An 18668-nucleotide genomic window follows, 5' to 3' on the forward strand; every position below is an offset into this window, starting at 1 on the left:
TTCAATTCCCCGACGGGGAGTAAGGGAATTACTCACAGTGCGAACACATTCTAACTGGCGTATTTGAGAATGCATGAGGCGTCTGTGAGCAAGACGAGGCAAAGTGATAACTGGCACGAGTTTAACGAAAATTGAAACCACTATTCAACTCTGGTACACTTTTAGTTTGTTTCAAGGATGGCCGACTCAGGTCTATGGTGCTGCCATCAGGTCGCTGCTCGTCTCGGAGGAGTGGGTTTGAGTCCCACATTGAAGGGGAGTTTGATGTCACTTACGGAAAGTGAATCACTTGGACGTCAAGAACTATTTTTTCAGACGATCTGTAAGTTGTGTTGCCCCGGCTCAGTTTGAATGTTCGGTGAGAGCCAGGTGACCATTCGGACACTGTGTTAAGTTGCGTTTTAAGAAACTCATATTTAATTATACCTGGCATGGGCCGGATCGAACCCGGGCCTCCCGCGTGGCAGGCGAGAATTACCACTTGACACCACGGCTCCCACTTAGTCACATTTTGGCTCACAAATCCCTCTCGAGACACATTTCCCCCTGCAGGACTCAAAGTGCTTGCTCACATTAAGAAATACTAGAAACGCCACAGCCCCTCATTAGTACAGTGGTCAGTATCCATTGGCCATGCATGAACCTAGGAATGTGAAGATTCTTGGTTTAGCTCAGTCTGAACGAAAAGAGCCAATTTGTTTTGGTCACACAAATGACCAGACCTTATACCTTTTGCCTGCAATCAGCCAGGGATTCAGCAGCAGGTGCACTACAATGCAGCCCAGATACTTTCCAATGTTGCAGACCATGGCTTCATGCATGACAGGTAATTCTACCAATGAACACCAACGCTTGTTAGCTCAAGAATTTGTGCCCCCAGAAATGAATTGGTCAGACTCCCGTTTCCCCGCCTGTCACGCGGGAGACCGGGGTTCAATTCCCCGACGGGGAGTAAGGGAATTTTACTCACAGTGCCGAACACATTCGACCTGGCGTTATTTGAGATGCATGAGGCGTCTGTGAGCAAGACGAGGCCATTGATAACTTGACGAGTTTAACGAAATTGAAACCACTATTCACTCTGGTACACTTTTTAGTTTGTGTCAGGATGGCCGATCGGTCTATGGTGCTGCAATCAGGTCGCTGTCTCGTCTGGAAGAGTGGGTTTGAGTCCCACATCTGAAGGGAGTTTTGATGTCACCTTACGAAAGTGAAATCACTGACGTCAAGAACTATTTATTTCAGACGATCTGTTAAGTTAGGTTCGCCCGCTCAGTTGATGTTCGGTGAGAGGTGACCATTCGGACACTGTGTTTAAGTTGCGTTTTAAGAAATCATAATAATTATGCACTGCATTGGCCGGGAATCGAACCCGGGCCTCCCGCGTGGCAGGCGAGAATTCTACCACTGAACCACCAATGCTCACACTTAGTCACATTTGGCTCACAAAATCCTCTCGAGACACATTTCCACCAGCAGGACTCAAAGTGCTTGCTCACATTAAGAAATACTAGAAAGCCACAGCCCCTCATTAGTACAGTGGTCAGTATCCATTGGCCATGCATGAAACCAGGAATGTGAAGATTCTTGGTTTAGCTCAGTCTGAACGAAAAGAGCCAATTGTTTTGGTCACACAAATGACCCAGCCTTAATACTTTGCCTGCAATCAGCCAGGGATTCAGCAGCAGGTGCACTACAATGCAGCCCAGTTACTTTCCAATGTTGCAGACCATGGCTTCATGCATGACAGGTAATTCTACCAATGAAACACCAACGCTTGTTAGCTCAAGAATTTGTGCCCCCAGAAATGAATTGGTCAGACTCACGTTTCCACCTGTAGACGTCAAAGTTCTTGTACGTGTTGAGGAACGTGTATTCCCAGTGTTCCTCGTTAGTATAGTGGTCAGTATCCCCGCCTGTCACGCGGGAGACCGGGGTTCAATTCCCCGACGGGGAGTAAGGGAATTTTACTCACAGTGCCGAACACATTCGACCTGGCGTTATTTGAGATGCATGAGGCGTCTGTGAGCAAGACGAGGCCATTGATAACTTGACGAGTTTAACGAAATTGAACCCACTATTCACTCTGGTACACTTTTTAGTTTGTGTCAGGATGGCCGATCGGTCTATGGTGCTGCAATCAGGTCGCTGTCTCGTCTGGAAGAGTGGGTTTGAGTCCCACATCTGAAGGGAGTTTTGAGGTCACCTTACGAAAGTGAAATCACTGACGTCAAGAACTATTTATTTCAGACGATCTGTTAAGTTAGGTTCGCCCGCTCAGTTTGATGTTCGGTGAGAGGTGACCATTCGGACACTGTGTTTAAGTTGCGTTTTAAGAAATCATAATAATTATGCACTGCATTGGCCGGGAATCGAACCCGGGCCTCCCGCGTGGGCAGGCGAGAATTCTACCACTGAACCACCAATGCTCACACTTAGTCACACTTTGGCTCACAAAATCCTCTCGAGACACATTTCCACCAGCAGGACTCAAAGTGCTTGCTCACATTAAGAAATACTAGAACGCCACAGCCCCTTCATTAGTACAGTGGTCAGTATCCATTGGCCATGCATGAAACCAGGAATGTGAAGATTCTTGGTTTAGCTCAGTCTGAACGAAAGAGCCAATTTGTTTTGGTCACACAAATGACCCAGCCTTATACCTTTGCCTGCAATCAGCCAGGGATTCAGCAGCAGGTGCACTACAATGCAGCCCAGATACTTTCCAATGTTGCAGACCATGGCTTCATGCATGACAGGTAATTCTACCAATGAAACACCAACGCTTGTTAGCTCAAGAATTTGTGCCCCCAGAAATGAATTGGTCAGACTCACGTTTCCCCGCCTGTCACGCGGGAGACCGGGGTTCAATTCCCCGACGGGGAGTAAGGGAATTTTACTCACAGTGCCGAACACATTCGACCTGGCGTTATTTGAGATGCATGAGGCGTCTGTGAGCAAGACGACGGCCATTGATAACTTGACGAGTTTAACGAAATTGAACCCACTATTCACTCTGGTACACTTTTTAGTTTGTGTCAGGATGGCCGATCGGTCTATGGTGCTGCAATCAGGTCGCTGTCTCGTCTGGAAGAGTGGGTTTGAGTCCCACATCTGAAGGGAGTTTTGAGGTCACCTTACGAAAGTGAAATCACTGACGTCAAGAACTATTTATTTCAGACGATCTGTTAAGTTAGGTTCGCCCCGCTCAGTTTGATGTTCGGTGAGAGGTGACCATTCGGACACTGTGTTTAAGTTGCGTTTAAGAAATTCATAATAATTATGCACTGCATTGGCCGGGAATCGAACCCGGGCCTCCCGCGTGGCAGGCGAGAATTCTACCACTGAACCACCAATGCTCACACTTAGTCACATTTGGCTCACAAAATCCTCTCGAGACACATTTCCACCTGCAGGACTCAAAGTGCTTGCTCACATTAAGAAATACTAGAACGCCACAGCCCCTCATTAGTACAGTGGTCAGTATCCATTGGCCATGCATGAAACAGGAATGTGAAGATTCTTGGTTTTTAGCTCAGTCTGAACGAAAAGAGCCAATTTGTTTTGGTCACACAAATGACCCAGCCTTATACCTTTGCCTGCAATCAGCCAGGGATTCAGCAGCAGGTGCACTACAATGCAGCCCAGATACTTTCCAATGTTGCAGACCATGGCTTCATGCATGACAGGTAATTCTACCAATGAACACCAACGCTTGTTAGCTCAAGAATTTGTGCCCCCAGAAATGAATTGGTCAGACTCACGTTTCCACCTGTAGACGTCAAAGTTCTGGGACGTGTTGAGGAACGTGTATTCCCAGTGTTCCTCGTTAGTATAGTGGTCAGTATCCCGCCTGTCACGCGGGAGACCGGGGTTCAATTCCCCGACGGGGGAGTAGGGGAATTTTACTCACAGTGCCGAACCACATTCGACCTGGCGTTATTTGAGATGCATGAGGCGTCTGTGAGCAAGACGAGGCCATTGATAACTTGACGAGTTTAACGAAATTGAACCCACTATTCACTCTGGTACACTTTTTAGTTTGTTTCAGGATGGCCGATCGGTCTATGGTGCTGCAATCAGGTCGCTGTCTCGTCTGGAAGAGTGGGTTTGAGTCCCACATCTGAAGGGAGTTTTGAGGTCACCTTACGAAAGTGAAATCACTGACGTCAAGAACTATTTATTTCAGACGATCTGTTAAGTTAGGTTCGCCCCGCTCAGTTTGATGTTCGGTGAGAGGTGACCATTCGCACACTGTGTTTAAGTTGCGTTTTAAGAATTCATAATAATTATGCACTGCATTGGCCGGGAATCGAACCCGGGCCTCCCGCGTGGCAGGCGAGAATTCTACCACTGAACCACCAATGCTCACACTTAGTCACATTTTGGCTCACAAAATCCTCTCGAGACACATTTCCACCTGCAGGACTCAAAGTGCTTGCTCACATTAAGAAATACTAGAAAGCCACAGCCCCTCATTAGTACAGTGGTCAGTATCCATTGGCCATGCATGAAACTAGGAATGTGAAGATTCTTGGTTTAGCTCAGTCTGAACGAAAAGAGCCAATTTGTTTTGGTCACACAAATGACCCAGCCTTATACCTTTGCCTGCAATCAGCCAGGGATTCAGCAGCAGGTGCACTACAATGCAGCCCAGATACTTTCCAATGTTGCAGACCATGGCTTCATGCATGACAGGTAATTCTACCAATGAAACACCAACGCTTGTTAGCTCAAGAATTTGTGCCCCCAGAAATGAATTGGTCAGACTCACGGTTCCACCTGTAGACGTCAAAGTTCTTGGACGTGTTGAGGAACGTATATTCACAGTGTTCCTCGTTAGTATAGTGGTCAGTATCCCCGCCTGTCACGCGGGAGACCGGGGTTCAATTCCCCGACGGGGAGTAAGGGAATTTTACTCACAGTGCCGAACACATTCGACCTGGCGTTATTTGAGATGCATGAGGCGTCTGTGAGCAAGACGAGGCCATTGATAACTTGACGAGTTTAACGAAATTGAACCCACTATTCACTCTGGTACACTTTTTAGTTTGTGTCAGGATGGCCGATCGGTCTATGGTGCTGCAATCAGGTCGCTGTCTCGTCTGGAAGAGTGGGTTTGAGTCCCACATCTGAAGGGAGTTTTGAGGTCACCTTACGAAAGTGAAATCACTGACGTCAAGAACTATTTATTTCAGACGATCTGTTAAGTTAGGTTCGCCCGCTCAGTTTGATGTTCGGTGAGAGGTGACCATTCGCACACTGTGTTTAAGTTGCGTTTTAAGAATTCATAATAATTATGCACTGCATTGGCCGGGAATCGAACCCGGGCCTCCCGCGTGGCAGGCGAGAATTCTACCACTGAACCACCAATGCTCACACTTAGTCACATTTTGGCTCACAAAATCCTCTCGAGACACATTTCCACCTGCAGGACTCAAAGTGCTTGCTCACATTAAGAAATACTAGAACGCCACAGCCCCTCATTAGTACAGTGGTCAGTATCCATTGGCCATGCATGAAACTAGGAATGTGAAGATTCTTGGTTTAGCTCAGTCTGAACGAAAAGAGCCAATTTGTTTTGGTCACACAAATGACCCAGCCTTATACCTTTGCCTGCAATCAGCCAGGGATTCAGCAGCAGGTGCACTACAATGCAGCCCAGATACTTTCCAATGTTGCAGACCATGGCTTCATGCATGACAGGTAATTCTACAATGAAACACCAACGCTTGTTAGCTCAAGAATTTGTGCCCCCAGAAATGAATTGGTCAGACTCACGGTTCCACCTGTAGACGTCAAAGTTCTTGGACGTGTTGAGGAACGTGTATTCATAGTGTTCCTCGTTAGTATAGTGGTCAGTATCCCCGCCTGTCACGCGGGAGACAGGGGTTCAATTCCCCGACGGGGAGTAAGGGAATTTTACTCACAGTGCCGAACACATTCGACCTGGCGTTATTTGAGATGCATGAGGCGTCTGTGAGCAAGACGAGGCCATTGATAACTTGACGAGTTTAACGAAATTGAACCCACTATTCACTCTGGTACACTTTTTAGTTTGTGTCAGGATGGCCGATCGGTCTATGGTGCTGCAATCAGGTCGCTGTCTCGCCCGGAAGAGTGGGTTTGAGTCCCACATCTGAAGGGAGTTTTGAGGTCACCTTACGAAAGTGAAATCACTGACGTCAAGAACTATTTATTTCAGACGATCTGTTAAGTTAGGTTCGCCCGCTCAGTTTGATGTTCGGTGAGAGGTGACCATTCGGACACTGTGTTTAAGTTGCGTTTTAAGAAATCGTAATAATTATGCACTGCATTGGCCGGGAATCGAACCCGGGCCTCCCGCGTGGCAGGCGAGAATTCTACCACTGAACCACCAATGCTCACACTTAGTCACATTTTGGCTCACAAAATCCTCTCGAGACACATTTCCACCTGCAGGACTCAAAGTGCTTGCTCACATTAAGAAATACTAGAACGCCACAGCCCCTCATTAGTACAGTGGTCAGTATCCATTGGCCATGCATGAAACCAGGAATGTGAAGATTCTTGGTTTAGCTCAGTCTGAACGAAAAGAGCCAATTTGTTTTGGTCACACAAATGACCCAGCCTTATACCTTTGCCTGCAATCAGCCAGGGATTCAGCAGCAGGTGCACTACAATGCAGCCCAGATACTTTCCAATGTTGCAGACCATGGCTTCATGCATGACAGGTAATTCTACCAATGAAACACCAACGCTTGTTAGCTCAAGAATTTGTGCCCCCAGAAATCAGACTCACGGTTCCACCTGTAGACGTCAAAGTTCTTGGACGTGTTGAGGAACGTGTATTCATAGTGTTCCTCGTTAGTATAGTGGTCAGTATCCCCGCCTGTCACGCGGGAGACAGGGGTTCAATTCCCCGACGGGGAGTAAGGGAATTTTACTCACAGTGCCGAACACATTCGACCTGGCGTTATTTGAGATGCATGAGGCGTCTGTGAGCAAGACGAGGCCATTGATAACTTGACGAGTTTAACGAAATTGAACCCACTATTCACTCTGGTACACTTTTTAGTTTGTGTCAGGATGGCCGATCGGTCTATGGTGCTGCAATCAGGTCGCTGTCTCGTCTGGAAGAGTGGGTTTGAGTCCCACATCTGAAGGGAGTTTTGAGGTCACCTTACGAAAGTGAAATCACTGACGTCAAGAACTATTTATTTCAGACGATCTGTTAAGTTAGGTTCGCCCGCTCAGTTTGATGCTCGGTGAGAGGTGACCATTCGCACACTGTGTTTAAGTTGCGTTTTAAGAATTCATAATAATTATGCACTGCATTGGCCGGGAATCGAACCCGGGCCTCCCGCATGGCAGGCGAGAATTCTACCACTGAACCACCAATGCTCACACTTAGTCACACTTTGGCTCACAAAATCCTCTCGAGACACATTTCCACCTGCAGGACTCAAAGTGCTTGCTCACATTAAGAAATACTAGAACGCCACAGCCCCTCATTAGTACAGTGGTCAGTATCCATTGGCCATGCATGAAACCAGGAATGTGAAGATTCTTGGTTTAGCTCAGTCTGAACGAAAAGAGCCAATTTGTTTTGGTCACACAAATGACCCAGCCTTATACCTTTGCCTGCAATCAGCCAGGGATTCAGCAGCAGGTGCACTACAATGCAGCCCAGATACTTTCCAATGTTGCAGACCATGGCTTCATGCATGACAGGTAATTCTACCAATGAAACACCAACGCTTGTTAGCTCAAGAATTTGTGCCCCCAGAAATGAATTGGTCAGACTCACGGTTCCACCTGTAGACGTCAAAGTTCTTGGACGTGTTGAGGAACGTGTATTCACAGTGTTCCTCGTTAGTATAGTGGTCAGTATCCCCGCCTGTCACGCGGGAGACCGGGGTTCAATTCCCCGACGGGGAGTAAGGGAATTTTACTCACAGTGCCGAACACATTCGACCTGGCGTTATTTGAGATGCATGAGGCGTCTGTGAGCAAGACGAGGCCATTGATAACTTGACGAGTTTAACGAAATTGAACCCACTATTCACTCTGGTACACTTTTTAGTTTGTGTCAGGATGGCCGATCGGTCTATGGTGCTGCAATCAGGTCGCTGTCTCGTCTGGAAGAGTGGGTTTGAGTCCCACATCTGAAGGGAGTTTTGAGGTCACCTTAAGAAAGTGAAATCACTGACGTCAAGAACTATATATTTCAGACGATCTGTTAAGTTAGGTTCGCCCGCTCAGTTTGATGTTCGGTGAGAGGTGACCATTTGCACACTGTGTTTAAGTTGCGTTTTAAGAATTCATAATAATTATGCACTGCATTGGCCGGGAATCGAACCCGGGCCTCCCGCGTGGCAGGCGAGAATTCTACCACTGAACCACCAATGCTCACACTTAGTCACATTTTGGCTCACAAAATCGTCTCGAGACACATTTCCACCTGCAGGACTCAAAGTGCTTGCTCACATTAAGAAATACTAGAACGCCACAGCCCCTCATTAGTACAGTCGTCAGTATCCATTGGCCATGCATGAAACCAGGAATGTGAAGATTCTTGGTTTAGCTCAGTCTGAACGAAAAGAGCCAATTTGTTTTGGTCACACAAATGACCCAGCCTTATACCTTTGCCTGCAATCAGCCAGGGATTCAGCAGCAGGTGCACTACAATGCAGCCCAGATACTTTCCAATGTTGCAGACCATGGCTTCATGCATGACAGGTAATTCTACCAATGAAACACCAACGCTTGTTAGCTCAAGAATTTGTGCCCCCAGAAATGAATTGGTCAGACTCACGTTTCCCCGCCTGTCACGCGGGAGACCGGGTTCAATTCCCCGACGGGGAGTAAGGGAATTTTACTCACAGTGCCGAACACATTCGACCTGGCGTTATTTGAGATGCATGAGGCGTCTGTGAGCAAGACGAGGCCATTGATAACTTGACGAGTTTAACGAAATTGAACCCACTATTCACTCTGGTACACTTTTTAGTTTGTGTCAGGATGGCCGATCGGTCTATGGTGCTGCAATCAGGTCGCTGTCTCGTCTGGAAGAGTGGGTTTGAGTCCCACATCTGAAGGGAGTTTTGAGGTCACCTTACGAAAGTGAAATCACTGACGTCAAGAACTATTTATTTCAGACGATCTGTTAAGTTAGGTTCGCCCCCTCAGTTTGATGTTCGGTGAGAGGTGACCATTCGGACACTGTGTTTAAGTTGTGTTTTAAGAAATCATAATAATTATGCACTGCATTGGCCGGGAATCGAACCCGGGCCTCCCGCGTGGCAGGCGAGAATTCTACCACTGAACCACCAATGCTCACACTTAGTCACATTTTGGCTCACAAAATCATCTCGAGACACATTTCCACCTGCAGGACTCAAAGTGCTTGCTCACATTAAGAAATACTAGAACGCCACAGCCCCTCATTAGTACAGTGGTCAGTATCCATTGGCCATGCATGAAACTAGGAATGTGAAGATTCTTGGTTTAGCTCAGTCTGAACGAAAAGAGCCAATTTGTTTTGGTCACACAAATGACCCAGCCTTATACCTTTGCCTGCAATCAGCCAGGGATTCAGCAGCAGGTGCACTACAATGCAGCCCAGATACTTTCCAATGTTGCAGACCATGGCTTCATGCATGACAGGTAATTCTACCAATGAAACACCAACGCTTGTTAGCTCAAGAATTTGTGCCCCCAGAAATGAATTGGTCAGACTCACGTTTCCACCTGTAGACGTCAAAGTTCTTGGACGTGTTGAGGAACGTGTATTCCCAGTGTTCCTCGTTAGTATAGTGGTCAGTATCCCCGCCTGTCACGCGGGAGACCGGGGTTCAATTCCCCGACGGGGAGTAAGGGAATTTTACTCACAGTGCCGAACACATTCGACCTGGCGTTATTTGAGATGCATGAGGCGTCTGTGAGCAAGACGAGGCCATTGATAACTTGACGAGTTTAACGAAATTGAACCCACTATTCACTCTGGTACACTTTTTAGTTTGTGTCAGGATGGCCTGATCGGTCTATGGTGCTGCAATCAGGTCGCTGTCTCGTCTGGAAGAGTGGGTTTGAGTCCCACATCTGAAGGGAGTTTTGAGGTCACCTTACGAAAGTGAAATCACTGACGTCAAGAACTATTATATTTCAGACGATCTGTTAAGTTAGGTTCGCCCGCTCAGTTTGATGTTCGGTGAGAGGTGACCATTTCGCACACTGTGTTTAAGTTGCGTTTTAAGAATTCATAATAATTATGCACTGCATTGGCCGGGAATCGAACCCGGGCCTCCCGCGTGGCAGGCGAGAATTCTACCACTGAACCACCAATGCTCACACTTAGTCACATTTTGGCTCACAAAATCGTCTCGAGACACATTTCCACCTGCAGGACTCAAAGTGCTTGCTCACATTAAGAAATACTAGAACGCCACAGCCCCTCATTAGTACAGTGGTCAGTATCCATTGGCCATGCATGAAACCAGGAATGTGAAGATTCTTGGTTTAGCTCAGTCTGAACGAAAAGAGCCAATTTGTTTTGGTCACACAAATGACCCAGCCTTATACCTTTGCCTGCAATCAGCCAGGGATTCAGCAGCAGGTGCACTACAATGCAGCCCAGATACTTTCCAATGTTGCAGACCATGGCTTCATGCATGACAGGTAATTCTACCAATGAAACACCAACGCTTGTTAGCTCAAGAATTTGTGCCCCCAGAAATGAATTGGTCAGGACCCGCCTGTCACGCGGGAGACCGGGGTTCAATTCCCCGACGGGGAGTAAGGGAATTTTACTCACAGTGCCGAACACATTCGACCTGGCGTTATTTGAGATGCATGAGGCGTCTGTGAGCAAGACGAGGCCATTGATAACTTGACGAGTTTAACGAAATTGAACCCACTATTCACTCTGGTACACTTTTTAGTTTGTGTCAGGATGGCCGATCGGTCTATGGTGCTGCAATCAGGTCGCTGTCTCGTCTGGAAGAGTGGGTTTGAGTCCCACATCTGAAGGGAGTTTTGAGGTCACCTTACGAAAGTGAAATCACTGACGTCAAGAACTATTTATTTCAGACGATCTGTTAAGTTAGGTTCACCCGCTCAGTTTGATGTTCGGTGAGAGGTGACCATTCGGACACTGTGTTTAAGTTGCGTTTTAAGAAATCATAATATTTATGCACTGCATTGGCCGGGAATCGAACCCTGGCCTCCTGCGTGGCAGGCGAGAATTCTACCACTGAACCACCAATGCTCACACTTAGTCACATTTTGGCTCACAAAATCATCTCGAGACACATTTCCACCTGCAGGACTCAAAGTGCTTGCTCACATTAAGAAATACTAGAACGCCACAGCCCCTCATTAGTACAGTGGTCAGTATCCATTGGCCATGCATGAAACTAGGAATGTGAAGATTCTTGGTTTAGCTCAGTCTGAACGAAAAGAGCCAATTTGTTTTGGTCACACAAATGACCCCAGCCTTAACCTTTGCCTGCAATCAGCCAGGGATTCAGCAGCAGGTGCACAACAATGCAGCCCAGATACTTTCCAATGTTGCAGACCATGGCTTCATGCATGACAGGTAATTCTACCAATGAAACACCACCGCTTGTTAGCTCAAGAATTTGTGCCCCCAGAAATGAATTGGTCAGACTCACGTTTCCCCGCCTGTCACGCGGGAGACCGGGGTTCAATTCACCGACGGGGAGTAAGGGAATTTTCACTCTGGTACACATTTCACTCTGGTACACTATTCACTCTGGTACACTTTTTAGTTTGTGTCAGGATGGCCGATCGGTCTATGGTGCTGCAATCAGGTCGCTGTCTCGTCTGGAAGAGTGGGTTTGAGTCCCACATCTGAAGGGAGTTTTGAGGTCACCTTACGAAAGTGAAATCACTGACGTCAAGAACTATATATTTCAGAAGATCTGTTAAGTTAGGTTCGCCCGCTCAGTTTGATGTTCGGTGAGAGGTGACCATTTGCACACTGTGTTTAAGTTGCGTTTTAAGAATTCATAATAATTATGCACTGCATTGGCCGGGAATCGAACCCGGGCCTCCCGCGTGGCAGGCGAGAATTCTACCACTGAACCACCAATGCTCACACTTAGTCACATTTTGGCTCACAAAATCGTCTCGAGACACATTTCCACCTGCAGGACTCAAAGTGCTTGCTCACATTAAGAAATACTAGAACGCCACAGCCCCTCATTAGTACAGTGGTCAGTATCCATTGGCCATGCATGAAACCAGGAATGTGAAGATTCTTGGTTTAGCTCAGTCTGAACGAAAAGAGCCAATTTTTTTTGGTCACACAAATGACCCAGCCTTATACCTTTGCCTGCAATCAGCCAAGGATTCAGCAGCAGGTGCACTACAATGCAGCCCAGATACTTTCCAATGTTGCAGACCATGGCTTCATGCATGACAGGTAATTCTACCAATGAAACACCAACGCTTGTTAGCTCAAGAATTTGTGCCCCCAGAAATGAATTGGTCAGACTCACGTTTCCACCTGTAGACGTCAAAGTTCTTGTACGTGTTGAGGAACGTGTATTCACAGTGTTCCTCGTTAGTATAGTGGTCAGTATCCCCGCCTGTCACGCGGGAGACCGGGGTTCAATTCCCCGACGGGGAGTAAGGGAATTTTACTCACAGTGCCGAACACATTCGACCTGGCGTTATTTGAGATGCATGAGGCGTCTGTGAGCAAGACGAGGCCATTGATAACTTGACGAGTTTAACGAAATTGAACCCACTATTCACTCTGGTACACTTTTTAGTTTGTGTCAGGATGGCCGATCGGTCTATGGTGCTGCAATCAGGTCGCTGTCTCGTCTGGAAGAGTGGGTTTGAGTCCCACATCTGAAGGGAGTTTTGAGGTCACCTTACGAAAGTGAAATCACTGACGTCAAGAACTATTTATTTCAGACGATCTGTTAAGTTAGGTTCGCCCGCTCAGTTTGATGTTCGGTGAGAGGTGACCATTCGCACACTGTGTTTAAGTTGCGTTTTAAGAATTCATAATAATTATACACTGCATTGGCCGGGAATCGAACCCGGGCCTCCCGCATGGCAGGCGAGAATTCTACCAGTGAAAAATGCTCACACTTAGTCACACTTTGGCTCACAAAATCCTCTCGAGACACATTTCCACCAGCAGGACTCAAAGTGCTTGCTCACATTAAGAAATACTAGAACGCCACAGCCCCTCATTAGTACAGTGGTCAGTATCCATTGGCCATGCATGAAACTAGGAATGTGAAGATTCTTGGTTTAGCTCAGTCTGAACGAAAATAGCCAATTTGTTTTGGTCACACAAATGACCCAGCCTTATACCTTTGCCTGCAATCAGCCGGGGATTCAGCAGCAGGTGCACTACAATGCAGCCCAGATACTTTCCAATGTTGCAGACCATGGCTTCATGCATGACAGGTAATTCTACGAATGAAACACCAACGCTTGTTAGCTCAAGGATTTGTGCCCCCAGAAATGAATTGGTCAGACTCACGGTTCCACCTGTAGACGTCAAAGTTCTTGGACGTGTTGAGGAACGTGTATTCACAGTGTTCCTCGTTAGTATAGAGGTCAGTATCCCCGCCTGTCACGCGGGGGCCAGCCGCGTATAGCCGTAGAACGCTTACTAGCCAATCAGAAGCGAGGAAGAAAATGCAGCGGATCGGTAGAAGAACTCTTTGTCGAGCAGGAGCGTCTCCCAGAGGAGGTGGTTTGAATCCCACGTTAGCCAAACACACCAAACTCTTATTTGATTTAGAACACTCTTATATTCTTTCTACAGCATGTGTAGATGATCCGAAACAATTCCTTTTCAACTATTTTCAACTTTGTAGGCCTATGTGAATTTTAATCACTTTTTGGACATGTGGAAATAATTAATCTTTGACGATAATATGATAATAAGACCTTGTTATTAAAGGATAAATAATAATCCTACTTTTACTTACTGTTGTTCTTGAAACGTTTGAATTGAACTTAATGATAAATAAAAACAATTCATCATTAAAAATATTTATATTATATAAATGATGCATGAAAGGCACAATATGCTCCACGAAGCAAATAATCCAGAAACAAGTTGCTGCCCTTCGATGAAAGTGTCATATTTAATTCTACATGAACACGAGCTGAATAATTAAACACCCAAAATCCAAACTGACATTGAAGATAAATAAAGTTAATATGCAAGCAAAGGAACAATGCAAATGTACATAACATATTTACTAAAAAGGTAAACATATACATATTATAGAAAAGATGGACTAATTAGTTATTAAACACCCAAAGTCCAAACCTGATATTGAAGATAAATCAAGATAATATGTAAGCAAGGAACAATTCAAATGTAAGAATATATTTACAAAAAAGTGTAACATATACAATATTATAGAAAAGGGACTATTAGTTATTAAACACCCAAAGTCCAAACTGAGATAATATATAAGCAAAGGAAACAATACAAATGTACAGAATATATTTAATAGAAAGTGTAAACATATATGATATATGAAAATGATTAGTCCAGGTCCTAATCATTTCATTTCAGAAAAGAGGACTATTAGTCCTCCTCAATCTCCTCTTCTCTCTGAAACCCATCGGACCCTTTCTGCCTAAAAAAGTCTGACTGCCTGGAACTCCATCCAGGTCATCTTCTCCTTGACCATTGCCCTTGTCCTTGTAAAGGTGACAACACTCTGGGAAGGGCAGTAATATGTAGTTCCCTGGGATGATCAGGGAAACCAGGCATGGACATGAAGGGCTGACAGGACCCTGCTTTAGTGGTTGGTGACAGAATCTGCACAGGCGACCTTGTTGGAAGCTGCACTGCAGACTTTCGCTTTGTCCTCCTCCTCTGCCACCTTCTTCCACGGCTGCACTCCTCCTCTTTACAGCCTCAAGCTCCCTGGCAAAAAGGGGGAGGCAGCAAAGTCCACAAGGACATCGCGGGGTCTTGTGAGGCCTTCCTCTCTATACATTTTAAAGACCCGTTCGGAGCAGTAAAAGTACTTCACCTCAGGGGACTGAAAAAAAAAGTGAACAGTGGATCCATCGCCAAGGTACCTGGACTTTGGCTGACCACAGGACAAACAGTTTCTGGGCACCTTTCTCTCCTGCCTTGGTTGTTGCTGCTGTTTCTGGAGGATCTCTGACACGATCTTCTCCACTGTGGCCCGGCTCAGTGACTCCTCCGGGGGGGAGCCACAGCTGGAGGGTTGACGGTCGCAGGAGGCAGGGCTGTGACGGGTACACACACTGTTTTGCTGCCTGTGGTCAAACTCTGCCACAGCTGCTGTCTCTAAAACCTTCTCTGGGCTGGTGTTGAGAGAGGAGCTGGTGTTTTTCAGCTTGGCCAGATGCTTGACATATCTGGAGATATGCTGGCCTGTGGTCGGATGAAGGAGGCTGTTGGGATCCGTGCACGCCCTCTGCACCATGGCAGCATATTCCTCATCCACCCTCTTCAGAAGAGCTTTGGCTCCATGATGTTTAGCCAGAAGCCCATCGATGGCTGCTCTCATGGGGGCCGTCCACCGGCCGTGGTCCAGGACTTGAACCAGGCCTCCCGTCTTAATGGGTCCAGTGCGGGCGGCTCGAGGAGAGGAGGATATGGGCAGTGGCGCTACCCCTCGCAGGTCTAAGGAATAAAGCATATGTTTATTATATTGTTATATTATTATTACAAGCTAATTGTATACAGTAGCCATGTGTGAAGTTGTTTTTAACAGTTAACTGTTGTGCATGAGGAATGGTAGGTGGGTAACCTGTATCCATCAAAGGGTGAGGCTCTTCTTTGGCTGTGGCAGATGCTGGCATAGGTGGCTGGAAACTGAGGATCGGCACTGCTCCCACTGGGTTGTCCTGGACAGTGCCATCACTGGTCTCCTGAAATACAGCATCAAATGTAATGATTGAGTCAGTCAGTCATTCTGTCAGTGGGTTGGAAATTGACAGTGTGTGATTCATCTGGATTACCTGAGAGTCTGTGCCCGCAACAATGTCCTGCACTTCATCCAGGGCAGAGGAGTGCAGCTGTGTTGCCACGGTTACAGCAGCAGAGGTGTTGTGCTGTGTCCTGTGTTTGTCCCAGTTTAAAACCACAGGACGACAGCCTGGCTCCACGTACTGCAGCCCGAATCTCTCCCCTGTGTCCCTGTTTGAGATGTGCAGAGCTGGGTATTTTCGCACCCCTGTCACCCTTTGACAGGCTGCGTTCAGTTCCCAAATGAGCAGGGGGTCAAACACAGCTGGCAGCTCCACACCAGGCTGCTTCAGGTCCACAAGCCTCTGAAAGTTCCAGCGCACCACTCCAGTCATGGCCTGGGCCTGGAAGAGCTCAGTGGACACCCGGTTGCCAGTCACCCACTGGGCCTGGTGACAGTGGAAGCCCTCCTGCTGAGACGTGCCTCTAACAGGGATCCAAACAGGTACAGCCGCTCCTTCGCCCTTGGTGTAATTAAGCTGCAAGGTGCCACCGTATCTGTAGAGGATCCCCTCCTCCACCTCAGGGTCGCTCAAGCAGCCTCTTAAGATGTGTATCCGCTGAATCCTCCACACCTTGAACATGGAGGCCTTATAGAGGAGCACATCATTCATTCACGTCCTTTGCCAGGTGGAAGTGATGGAGGACGTCTTCCACTCTCTGCAGCAGTTCTCTGGGCTGTGGCACCTGTGTCCTGCAGTGATCTCTCATGTGCTGCTTGGTTGGATTGGCAGGAGAGATTCCACAGAAGGTGTAAGCGTCCTTCAGCCTCTCGAGATCCCCCTGGTCCACAACGAGAAAGGCTGCAGAGAGGAACTGGCAGAAGGAGCTGTACAGAGGATGATGCTCTGACACACACTCTCTGGTAAGCCGGCGCATACAATGAAACAAGTCTAACTTGATGCTAATGTCTACATTAAACTTGTTCCTTGCGGCACTTGTGTTGGCGAGGTTTCCAGAGGTGGCCTCTGTGACTATAGCCTCTGTGGTCTTCCAGCAGTCCCATGACAGGTGCTCCTGAGCTCTGGTGTCCAGGACCTTGAAGGCAGCACAGCAGTCCCTAAAACATTAAAAACACATTTTATTGCAGTCGAAAAAAATATATTTTTGGGTGAAATACTATTAGACTATTCATCTATTTACAATATTAAAAAAACTATATCTTTCTATTCTATTTTAGAATTCCATTTCTTTATATTTGTATCTCAGATTAGTCAGATGACACAATAAACTGTGCAAAATGGAATAAATGGGTGAAATCAAACAAACGTGTGTAAGTCTAGTACATTTTTAAACATAAACACTTTATACCTGTCCACCCAGTGGCAGCATGCCTTCTCCACTCCAGCTGCAGTGTAGCGTTGAGCCAGTCCCTGATACACCAGATGAAGGGACCGATCACACTCTGACTGCAGCATCACCCAGCTCAGGATCATCCAGTTCTCATTCATGATGGCGTAGGAAGACATGGTGCCAGACGACAGCACGACCTTCCTCGCCACTTTCCGAGTGTGATCCGACCTCAGTGCCCGTCCAAAGGTCCCCTGCAGCAGTAGTGAGGAGCTGCTCCTGCCTCTGATACTCCTGGACCTGGCAGTTGACCAGGTAGTGCGAAGAAAGAGACACTCCCCGCCAGCCATCAGCATCTGAATATCCCCCGAATGAAGCTGGAGTGTCTGCCTGTCTGAGGTGCCCAGTGATGGTCTTCTGGCCGTAGGCTCCTTCCTCAGCATCCCTGATGTTCTGCACACTCAGCAGGTAGGCCAGATGAGCTCGCTCATACTTAAGATGGACCGCCTCTGTCAGCTGCTTGGTCATGTCCTCCGGTGATCTGCCACTGCGTCTCAGCTCATCCATCACCGATTTGCAGATGGCTTTTTTGTGCGTCAGGAAGGCTGGCACAATGTTATTGAAGCGCTTTGGCAACATCTCCAGCCATTGGGGTTTGTCAGCATGCCAGTACCTCTTACAGGCTTTACAGGTGAGCCGTGAAGCAAAGAGATAGTACTGACCACTGGTGCCGATGATCACTCTGGGCCGTCCAACACCAGAAGAAGCTACCTGAGGGTTGGGACAACCATGAAGGCAGGGCAGGACAAAATTGTTCCTCACCCTCTCCATGATTGCATGCTCCGGCTTCCAAATGAAGAATGGGTGGAGCTGAAAATATTTGGGCGAAGGCAGTGCAGCAATATTGTCTATGAGCTCAGGCTGAGGTGGATAGCGCCACAGGGTAATCATGTTCATTGGGTGACGTACTGGACGTGACCCTGGCCACAGACCCAATGTCTCAAACTCAGTCTTCATCCAGATCTGCTGCTGATGGGAGCAGTTCCACTGTGCAACATCCTGATTGTAGCCTGGGGCTGCTGGCTGCCTGACAGGAGGCGCAGGACATGTTGGAGCTGTAAAACACAAACATATAAAACACTACAGTATATTCAGAGTACAAGGAAATAAAATCGAGCTCTATATCAATGACATGGTTAAACTAGTGTTAAGAATTCTTACCTTCATCATGGACAGTGTCTCCCTGTGCTTCCACAGGGGCAATACTCCGTAGGGATGATGTATCTAGGATGGTGAGATACAAACAGGAAAGTGTTGGCAACATGTGCTTAAGATATAATTTCTCAGAGCATTTAAGAAAATAAAACATTTACTTTTAGGAAGA

The 18668-nt window shown here is 47.1% G+C and overlaps 1 protein-coding gene and 18 non-coding genes across 19 annotated transcripts; 7 read left to right on the plus strand and 12 right to left on the minus strand.

Moving 5' to 3' along the window:
• Positions 1 to 1351: 1351 nt before the first annotated feature.
• Positions 1352 to 1422, minus strand: trnag-gcc (transfer RNA glycine (anticodon GCC)). The gene has a single exon. It is a non-coding gene; the product is annotated as a tRNA-Gly (tRNA).
• Positions 1423 to 1885: 463 nt separating this feature from the next.
• Positions 1886 to 1957, plus strand: trnad-guc (transfer RNA aspartic acid (anticodon GUC)). Its single transcript has one exon. It is a non-coding gene; the product is annotated as a tRNA-Asp (tRNA).
• Positions 1958 to 3288: 1331 nt separating this feature from the next.
• Positions 3289 to 3359, minus strand: trnag-gcc (transfer RNA glycine (anticodon GCC)). Its single transcript has one exon. It is a non-coding gene; the product is annotated as a tRNA-Gly (tRNA).
• A 938-nt stretch (positions 3360 to 4297) lies between these two features.
• Positions 4298 to 4368, minus strand: trnag-gcc (transfer RNA glycine (anticodon GCC)). The gene has a single exon. It is a non-coding gene; the product is annotated as a tRNA-Gly (tRNA).
• Positions 4369 to 4833: 465 nt separating this feature from the next.
• On the plus strand, positions 4834 to 4905 carry trnad-guc (transfer RNA aspartic acid (anticodon GUC)). Its single transcript has one exon. It is a non-coding gene; the product is annotated as a tRNA-Asp (tRNA).
• A 400-nt stretch (positions 4906 to 5305) lies between these two features.
• Positions 5306 to 5376, minus strand: trnag-gcc (transfer RNA glycine (anticodon GCC)). The gene has a single exon. It is a non-coding gene; the product is annotated as a tRNA-Gly (tRNA).
• A 464-nt stretch (positions 5377 to 5840) lies between these two features.
• Positions 5841 to 5912, plus strand: trnad-guc (transfer RNA aspartic acid (anticodon GUC)). Its single transcript has one exon. It is a non-coding gene; the product is annotated as a tRNA-Asp (tRNA).
• Positions 5913 to 6312: 400 nt separating this feature from the next.
• Positions 6313 to 6383, minus strand: trnag-gcc (transfer RNA glycine (anticodon GCC)). Its single transcript has one exon. It is a non-coding gene; the product is annotated as a tRNA-Gly (tRNA).
• Positions 6384 to 6840: 457 nt separating this feature from the next.
• trnad-guc (transfer RNA aspartic acid (anticodon GUC)) lies at positions 6841 to 6912 on the plus strand. Its single transcript has one exon. It is a non-coding gene; the product is annotated as a tRNA-Asp (tRNA).
• Positions 6913 to 7312: 400 nt separating this feature from the next.
• On the minus strand, positions 7313 to 7383 carry trnag-gcc (transfer RNA glycine (anticodon GCC)). The gene has a single exon. It is a non-coding gene; the product is annotated as a tRNA-Gly (tRNA).
• A 465-nt stretch (positions 7384 to 7848) lies between these two features.
• trnad-guc (transfer RNA aspartic acid (anticodon GUC)) lies at positions 7849 to 7920 on the plus strand. Its single transcript has one exon. It is a non-coding gene; the product is annotated as a tRNA-Asp (tRNA).
• Positions 7921 to 8320: 400 nt separating this feature from the next.
• Positions 8321 to 8391, minus strand: trnag-gcc (transfer RNA glycine (anticodon GCC)). Its single transcript has one exon. It is a non-coding gene; the product is annotated as a tRNA-Gly (tRNA).
• Positions 8392 to 9247: 856 nt separating this feature from the next.
• On the minus strand, positions 9248 to 9318 carry trnag-gcc (transfer RNA glycine (anticodon GCC)). The gene has a single exon. It is a non-coding gene; the product is annotated as a tRNA-Gly (tRNA).
• Positions 9319 to 9783: 465 nt separating this feature from the next.
• Positions 9784 to 9855, plus strand: trnad-guc (transfer RNA aspartic acid (anticodon GUC)). Its single transcript has one exon. It is a non-coding gene; the product is annotated as a tRNA-Asp (tRNA).
• Positions 9856 to 10258: 403 nt separating this feature from the next.
• On the minus strand, positions 10259 to 10329 carry trnag-gcc (transfer RNA glycine (anticodon GCC)). Its single transcript has one exon. It is a non-coding gene; the product is annotated as a tRNA-Gly (tRNA).
• Positions 10330 to 11177: 848 nt separating this feature from the next.
• trnag-gcc (transfer RNA glycine (anticodon GCC)) lies at positions 11178 to 11248 on the minus strand. The gene has a single exon. It is a non-coding gene; the product is annotated as a tRNA-Gly (tRNA).
• Positions 11249 to 12026: 778 nt separating this feature from the next.
• Positions 12027 to 12097, minus strand: trnag-gcc (transfer RNA glycine (anticodon GCC)). Its single transcript has one exon. It is a non-coding gene; the product is annotated as a tRNA-Gly (tRNA).
• Positions 12098 to 12562: 465 nt separating this feature from the next.
• trnad-guc (transfer RNA aspartic acid (anticodon GUC)) lies at positions 12563 to 12634 on the plus strand. Its single transcript has one exon. It is a non-coding gene; the product is annotated as a tRNA-Asp (tRNA).
• An 832-nt stretch (positions 12635 to 13466) lies between these two features.
• Positions 13467 to 16578, minus strand: LOC130380943 (uncharacterized). Its single transcript, XM_056588371.1, has 5 exons — positions 15988 to 16578; positions 15777 to 15897; positions 15076 to 15649; positions 14640 to 14917; positions 13467 to 13597 (listed from the first exon to the last, which is right to left on the minus strand). Exons 1-5 carry the CDS (start codon positions 16576 to 16578, stop codon positions 13467 to 13469), a joined length of 1695 nt encoding a protein of 564 aa, XP_056444346.1.
• Between the last annotated feature and the right edge of the window lie 2090 nt (positions 16579 to 18668).

This window comes from Gadus chalcogrammus, chromosome 4, assembly GCF_026213295.1.
Source record: "Gadus chalcogrammus isolate NIFS_2021 chromosome 4, NIFS_Gcha_1.0, whole genome shotgun sequence".
Lineage (NCBI taxonomy): Eukaryota > Metazoa > Chordata > Actinopteri > Gadiformes > Gadidae > Gadus > Gadus chalcogrammus.

Bases quoted from the DNA above. Each gene is read 5' to 3' on its own strand.
- LOC130380943 (XM_056588371.1), bottom strand. From the start codon at position 16,578: ATGTTCAAGGTGTGGAGGATTCAGCGGATACACATCTTAAGAGGCTGC. The intron at 15,650-15,776 runs GTTACCCACCTA...TTTATTCCTTAG, and splicing joins TCACCCTTTGATGGATACAG to ACCTGCGAGGGGTAGCGCCA. The intron at 14,918-15,075 runs GTACCTTGGCGA...CCTTTTTGCCAG, and splicing joins TGTGGTCAGCCAAAGTCCAG to GGAGCTTGAGGCTGTAAAGA.